General features: G+C 42.2%; 1 protein-coding gene across 1 annotated transcript in view; it reads right to left on the bottom strand.

Moving 5' to 3' along the window:
* Positions 1-522: 522 nt before the first annotated feature.
* Positions 523-7,984, bottom strand: part of LOC126159859 (ankyrin-3-like) — a 55,053-nt gene continuing 47,591 nt past the window's right edge. The window contains exon 6 of the mRNA XM_049916669.1: positions 523-1,185. Coding sequence (XP_049772626.1) covers positions 699-1,185 — 487 coding nt within the window. The 3' untranslated portion in view covers positions 523-698. The remainder of the gene's footprint in view (positions 1,186-7,984) is intronic.

Genomic DNA, 7,984 nt, shown 5'->3' with positions numbered 1-7,984 from the left:
GAACACATCTTCATCTCCGCAAGACATGGATATAATTAGTGAGTGTGTGTTTGTCTTGTAAATGCTTGTCTTGGCAAATAAGAAAATTCTTGATGTTTTTAAGAAGTGCTGTAATATCTTTATGGTATTGTAAGAGGAATGGTTTGTTTTGAGTAATCATTGTTATTTTTTCGACAGCAGCTGTGATACTGTATTACAGAATGCTGAGGCACAAACTAAGCCTCTGGGGTTTCCTTGGGGATGACTGATGTTCCTGCTCAATACAACATGCTCTTCTGTTCAGACGACTGTCTTTGGGCTTTCATCATAACTGTTTACTTAAAGTCATACTTGGCCGACCTGCACTGGCAGTGTTTACAAACTGCACAGTTGGCTCAATAAATGAATTAATCTTGATTAAATTAAAGATTTATTGTTACTGTGGTCCAACAACTTACCGCAACAGTACAGCGCCTTACTGCCACACTGGAGGTGGTGTTATTTGTAATAGCATATTCTTACCAATTACCTTACAATAATGAATTTAGTTAAAAACATGTTTATTATTAATGATATACGTTTCGATTATTGTTGAGTTTTCATGGAAGGAAACTCGCTTCTTGCTACACACATTAGTTTATATGAATCTCACATTGTCGCTACTGTTGTGATTTTGGTAGACTAGCGTTGTTTTTACTTCAGAGGTGTGTATTGTACTGCTAGTCTCGTCTTATCCTGTCTATCCAGTGTTGGTGGTTGAACTGCCTGGCGCGGTCCACTGGGGTTTTCCCCTGGTGATTCCTGGTCCCGCTGTCAGCCCCTGCATCGAGTAGTGCAATCGCCTCCTCTGTGCGGCCATGCTCTGCCGCGAAGTGCAGCGGCGTGTCCCCGTCCACATTCCTGGCATTGGGGTCTGCAGAGGCCGCCGCCAGCAGCCGCACCACGGCCGGCCGGCCGCCCCATGCAGCCCAGTGGAGCGGCGTGTCCTGGACCCAGTTCCCGGCGCCCACCTCCGCGCCAGACCCCACCAAACAGCTCGCCGCTTCCACGTGACCCTGCCAGGCTGCCCAGTGCAGCGCAGTGTTCTTGTTCCCATCCGTCGCACCCACATCAGCCCCAGCTGCCAGCAGCATCTGCAGCTCTTGCACTGCCCCATCGCTAGCTGCCTTCATCAGCCTCCTTCCTTTCTCCGCTGCCGAGAGGGTCCTACACAAAACACAGAAATTCTCGTACTTTTGTTCAAACACACACTTCTGATGAAGAAACGTATCATAGTGGTACAACTGTAAGCAATTCTATAACTCATCTCTCTGACAACTGATAAATCTCCCTTCTGTGATACAAAACACTGAGAAAGTTCTTTTATACTAACGTACAGATGCACAGTTACGTCATCCTCTCAAATTCTCCATGCACTCTCCACAAAAAATTCCTACACTCCAACTCTCAAGATACAAAGTTATCACATTTTGTCACTTTAATTCGTGATCGTTAGATTTTTGACCTTAGAATTCAGTCGTTATAGAAGTTGTTGCCTTCCACTTCGTTCAGACCATTACTACGTCTCTGTGTGCAGCAGTCCTCTCTGACACTTGCAAATGTGACAAATAATGCTAATGACGTCTCCTGCTATTTAAAGAGAAGTTTCTGTTATTACAGGAACAAAAGTAAACCCAATTATCAACAAGTTTCTTGACACAAACTCGTCAAACAGGGAAAGCTACTGTTAACCAGGAAACCATTTAGTAGTTACGTTTCGGATACAGCAATAATACCAAACTGGACTCCTCTACCACTACACACAATCACACTCATTGACAGATGCACATACACACAGGAACTAACACAAACAAACAAACACACACACACACACACACACACACACACACACACACACACACACACAGAGAGAGAGAAACATACACATAGAGAGAGAAAGAGAGAGAGAGACAAAGAGAGAGAGAGAGAGAGAAAGAGAGAGAGAAACTTTCGTCTTATATTCCTCTGGCTGTGATGCGCCTTAAGGCGACAGCGAGATCATGAGAGTAAATTAAAGTTTAATGAACTTGTCTTGATATGACAACCGTTGGAAAGTAAATCTTGTTTCCTGGAAAGTGCTGAAGTATGTAATTTGTATGCGACAATCTCGCTAGGACGGGTCTAAACGAAAATACCTACATGCTGATACAACGCACTGTGCGGCATGTGCTCAGGGGAAGAATTTAGTAACATTTTCTGAAACTAAAGTCAATTAAGAAGTAATTATTTCCATTATTCTGGTAAATGACGTATTAAAATAATGAATCCAATATCCGCTGATCGATAAAATACATAATTCCTTTTTCTAGAAATATTTTGGGCAGACAGATTTGCAAATGTTGCTGATTCTATTGAAAATCATACAGTTGACATACTCAAAACTCATTTTATAGTTCTGATAACTGCATCAGATAATAATGGATGTTTTCTATATAGAGAGAAACAGACGTGAATCCTGAATGACTGTACAGGAACGAACAGCTCTGAAGCCCTTTTGACTCCCACAGCGCTTAATTTGGTGTGGTCCTGGTGAAGGCAGTGTATTTATGTTTGCCTCGCACACATGTTTGAATGTGTGTGTGTGTGTGTGTGTGTTTTGTGTGTGTGTATGTGTGTGTGTGTGTGTGTGTGTGTGTGTGTAGTCTGGTGAAGGTGTACCCACGGTGTGACACTGAATGTTTGAAGTAGTGCTACTTAGTTTTTAAATGCACAAATCACTGACAGACGTCAATTCAAAAAACTCCTACAGATGAGAGCCAGACTGAGCTGTTTGGGCAATTTAATACGGAGCTGTGGAAGCTGCTTCACAAACAGGCGTTAATCTATCATTACTGGTACTTTAATGGTAATCATTTATAACCTGACCAGAAGCAGTGACGATTTAAGACACTTAAACTACTACGGTTTCTCACTACTACTGAATATGTTATGGAATCCCCACTTTAATTACAGCTCGTTGCCTCATGAGTACACCCAGAGCATGATCCCCTCTCCTCCAATCCAACAGATTTTCTGGGTGGACAAGATGCTGTAATTCTATATTCTGTTAGATCAGTCGTATGTGGGCTTCTGTGCCACAAAGTTTTTCGCTGTTAAAAAATGATCCGCTACTCTGTACTCTAAATCTGTTGCTGAAGCAGCCACACACAACTTCTACAGAGCGATGAGTCTTTGCCTTTCATATGTGTGGTTATTGGGGCTGGTAGTAGTACCTCGCCGCATGGGCGCGCCTCAGCTGTGAACCGATGATAGCCATCTCCTATACTCGAGTGATCTCTGATGGGGTGTTGTGTAGCAGGCCGTTTGTTGAGTGGTGTTTCTAGCACTGATGTACAGTGGATATGGTGGAGACCTGCAAACCATGCCCAAAATTGCAAGCATGAAACTGAAAACTACACGTCATAAGCTTTCCTAGCATTTTCTCTCATATTTTTGACTAATATTACATACATATAAACTTTGTTAGTAATAATGAGTCACTCCCAATTCTTTCAGTATTTAGCAGCGGTCTTTCCACTGCCCAAAAAATTTCCTAACAGAACGCAGCCAGTGGTGTGTCACTTTCTATGTAATGACAGCATCTTCAAGACTGCCTTTAGCGTCACAATGCTACAGTACATGCAGATGTAGGATCTCAAACCATGGGACTGACTGTGCTCCCATAAATTAAAAGTTTGCTCTCTGCATATGGATTACTGTATGTAGAATACTAACAGGAAATGGGGTAACTTATGATTCACTCTGAAATGTAAGAATGACTTTATAAAATATTTGTTATACTTAACGGACTTTTTGCCGAATGATTCTCAAAACAGTGGTTTTCATTTATAATTTTGGCACACAATTCTTCCTCTCTAGTGATGAAAAATAATGTTTCACCTCATGAAAGTAGCAGGAACACAAACCTACTATAAAAATATAATTCAGTTATAGTAAGTAGTTTTGAGAGGCACCCGGCTGGGGTGGCCGAGCTGTTCTAGGCGCTACAGTCTGGAACCGCGCGACCACTACTGTCGCAGGTTCGAATCCTGCCACGGGCATGGATATGTGTGATGTCCTTAGGTTAGATTGGTTTAAGTAGTTCTAAGTTATAGGGGACTGATGACCTTAGAAGTTAAGTCCCATAGTGCTCCAAGCCACTTGAACCATTTGAGAGACAGTATGTGCCATAAGCAATAATTGAAGTGAAATTAATCTAATGCACTAAGAAAGAAGAAGCCAATCACACTGAAAACAATGAACATGCACTGAAGTGAAATGATATCCTGGAAAACCACTCAGAAAAGGTGAACTTGCAAAGTAATGTGATGAACATTAGTGACAGTTTAAATTTTGTTTCACATCACGACCGCAAGTTAGATTCCCTGCTTAGCATGAACAGACACTTTAACAGATTTTTTTAATCTTTCACTTTGAGAGACAGTTAATAGGATTTCTTTTCTTTAAAACAGTGATTTAGTGCATTAGTGATCAGTATATTTCGCTTTAGGAATGCACTTGAATTCCGTGTGTTTGTAAGTTGCTCTGTTGGTGAACATGTTTTTTCCACCATGCAGCTCCATTCATCGTTTGTCTACTATTCAGAATTGCAGGCAAAGTAAACTTGGAGGGATAGGAAACTGTATAATTTATCTGTGACGGGAACATTATCACAAATTACCTCCTACCTGCTGGCTCTGAGTTTTGTGGTCAGCAAGGGATTATTTAGATTATTCCCTGAAAAAAAAAACTGTGTCCAACTAATACTCAGAAACAGAATCTAGCTTGTGATTTATTAGATCTACATTGATCGAAGTGTATCTGCTAGATGCTTCATATGGAATGAGAATGCATTTGGACATAGCAATAATTTCTTGTCTTTCGTGACGTTCAGTTCCATGGATTGAGATCCAACATTTGCATTTCCTGTAGCGTTGTGACACTAAAGATGGTCTTGAAGGTGCTGTCATTACACATGAAGGAATACACCACTGCCTTTGTTCTGTTTGGAAATGTTGTGGACAGTAGAAATACTACTGCTAAATACTTTTACCAATGGTATAAGTCTTCAAGAAAGTTACCACTTGTATCTTATAAGTAATTTTTGTGTCACAGACGTCTACCCTTTCAAGCACTGACATACGGTTACGTTCCTAACTAACTCAAAGTGTATTGTGGGAAAATACATAAGATCCGCAAGCATCCTCTCGTCTGTTACATTTATGGAGATGATATTTAGGCTAGTTTTATGAGCTGGAACTGTTTCGTAGTCAATTACTGGTCTTGCTGTTCAAACGTGTGCAGTTTTCTGCAAATTTGAGTTCCTGTTGAACTGCAAACTGATTTATGAGCATTTTTCTTACATATCTTCTTCATCTTGGAAACCTGAAGTCCTTGTCATATTATGAGATGTGATTTAAAATCAGTAGCATGTGATGTTGCTGGCAGCAGACATCCCATACTAATCTGGGTATAGTGGTGTCATAAGATGCTGACTAACGATGACTGTGGATGCCTCGTTAATTATAACACTGTATATCATGTTACTCACTCATCTGTTAAATCGCATTTTGCTCACAGTCATATTAAAAATTGTTTTTCACTCAGTCATATGCATTGTCAAACCCAACTATCATTTTCGCTGGATGTGATTTACAAGCTGAGGTCTGATATAAAATATATATGTACATTCTGGCAATAGATCTGACATGTTCCTAGCTATAGTACTACGAAAACTGCATTGAGCTCGATTCTTTATGAGAAGCAGTTTTAGTTGGTTGGTTGGTGTGGGGAGTAAAGGGATCAAACTACGCTGTCATCTGTCCCTTTCCCAACATTCAAACAGCTCTCGGGTTAAAAACATTACCAAAACGATTTCGGGGAAGTAAAAGGAGAAAGACTGACTCGAAACTACACTGAAGAAGAAAACAAAAAAGGCTAACAAAAGGGGAAAACGTAAACTAAAAGAAAAAACAGTGGATGGTATCAGAATAACATGGCATATGGCCAGGACTGGGTGATCACGACAGAAATAAAGGATGAGCGAGCCACTCTGCAACACACTAAAACCTCCAGCGTTAAAGACAAGGCTAGACGAACTTGGACAGGGAAAATACGAACACCAAGGCTAAAAAACAGCAAAGAAAGAGTGAGGAAGAGTTAAAATAAAGGTAGATTGTGTGATAAAAATTCCCCTCACAAATAAAACGTAAAACGATGTCAACCATTAAGACATTGACTCCCAACACCGTTAACAATGTGATGGGAAGGTTAAAAGTCCACTACAGAGCAACTAAACTAGGTCAGTCCAGTGAGATGAGGACGACAGTCAAGTGGGACCTACAGCAACACTGAGGTACGTCCTAGCGACGGAGGAGGTGTCTATGAGTCAGCCAGGTGCGGCCGATGTGGGGTTAGCAAAGGACAACAGACTCCCTGCGAGTAGCTTGCATGGATGACTATCACAGATTCGTATTCTCCTTGACAACGCATAGTTTATTTGGTGTACTGACCGTGTGTCATTCAGCATCCCAGATCCTGAAAACTTAACAGCATAAGACCAACTGGAGATCAGTCTCCAGTGGGAAGATCTCCAGAGTTGGTTTACTGGTAGCATGTTTGGTCAACCTGACAGCAAGTTCACTGCCCAGGATCCCAGCATGTCCTGGGGTCCTATTGTAGGTCACTGAATGTCCGCTGTCGCCGAGGGTACAAAAAGAGACTGCTGGATAGTTAACAGCAAAGGGTGGTGATGGAAGCACTGATTGAGAGCTTGTATGCTACTTAAAGAGTCACTAGAGATGACGAAGGACTCACCTGTGCAGGAATGGATATGCTGAAGTGTGCAAGAGATAGCTACCAACTGTGGAGTGAAAACACTGAAGCAATCCAGCTAGGAGCTCTGTTCAGCATGTCCAACGTGAGCATAAGCGAAGCCAACAAGAGGCATTGATCCATCTGTGTAGACGGTTTCTGAGTCGAACTCACCAACAACAGATAAAAACTGCCAGTGGAGGCCACAGGTGGAACTGAGCCTTTTGGGCTTTGCGATAGGTCCAGACGAATCAGTGGCTGTGGTATGGACTACGAAGTGAACACATAGAAAAGTGATAGAAGGAAAGTGTCGAGATCAGTAAGAAGCAAACACAAACCGCAATTGGCATCCCCAATCTGTGCTGCTGTTGTCAGGGATGGATAGCCATATTAGGGTAAGGAGATCATAATTTGAATGGTAAGGCGAATAATGAATATGGACAGTATAATTCGCAAGCAACTGATGTCACCTAATTCGCAATGGAGGAACACCAGCTGTTACAAGGACGCTGGTTTGGGAAGCTCCTGTCGCACAGTGGTGTATAGAGTCCAGCAGCTGGAATGCTGATGGCAATGCTGTACCACACACCAGGCATCCATAGAAAAGAAGGGAATGCAAAGTGCTTTGCACAGCTGCAGCAGTGTAGGGCGATCAGCACCCCATTCGTTGTGGTGCAGGCATTGAATAACATTAACATGCTGCCAGCACATTTCCTTAAGCTGACGAAGATGAGGAAGCCAAGTATCAAAGACCTGTCCCAAAAAGCAGAATGTCTCCACTACATTAAGTAGTTGGTCATCAAGGTAAAGTTACAGATGGGGATGGCAGTACAACAAAAACAGAAGGGCATGACACAAGTCTTGACAGCTGAAAACTGAAACCTGTGAGTGAGGGCCGACTGCTGCACCTTTTGTATGACTTCCAGCAGTCGACGTTTAGCCACACCAACAGAAGAGGAGCAAAGGGAAATACAAAAATCATCAGCATATAGGTGGGGAGATACTGAGGACCATTAACGATGATTAATAAGACTGGAACGCTCAGGACAGAGCTGTGTCGGACTCCATTCTCTTGGATGTGAGGCGACCAGTGTGAGGCACCAGCTCGAGCTTTGAAATGCGTATAAAAATTGGGAGCGGGCCACAAAGACAACACTCATGCAGAGTAGAGAGG

This window comes from Schistocerca cancellata, unplaced genomic scaffold (assembly GCF_023864275.1).
Source record: "Schistocerca cancellata isolate TAMUIC-IGC-003103 unplaced genomic scaffold, iqSchCanc2.1 HiC_scaffold_1148, whole genome shotgun sequence".
Lineage (NCBI taxonomy): Eukaryota > Metazoa > Arthropoda > Insecta > Orthoptera > Acrididae > Schistocerca > Schistocerca cancellata.
Note: the sequence above shows the minus strand (reverse complement) of the source record. Positions and strands in the feature narration are given on the sequence as shown.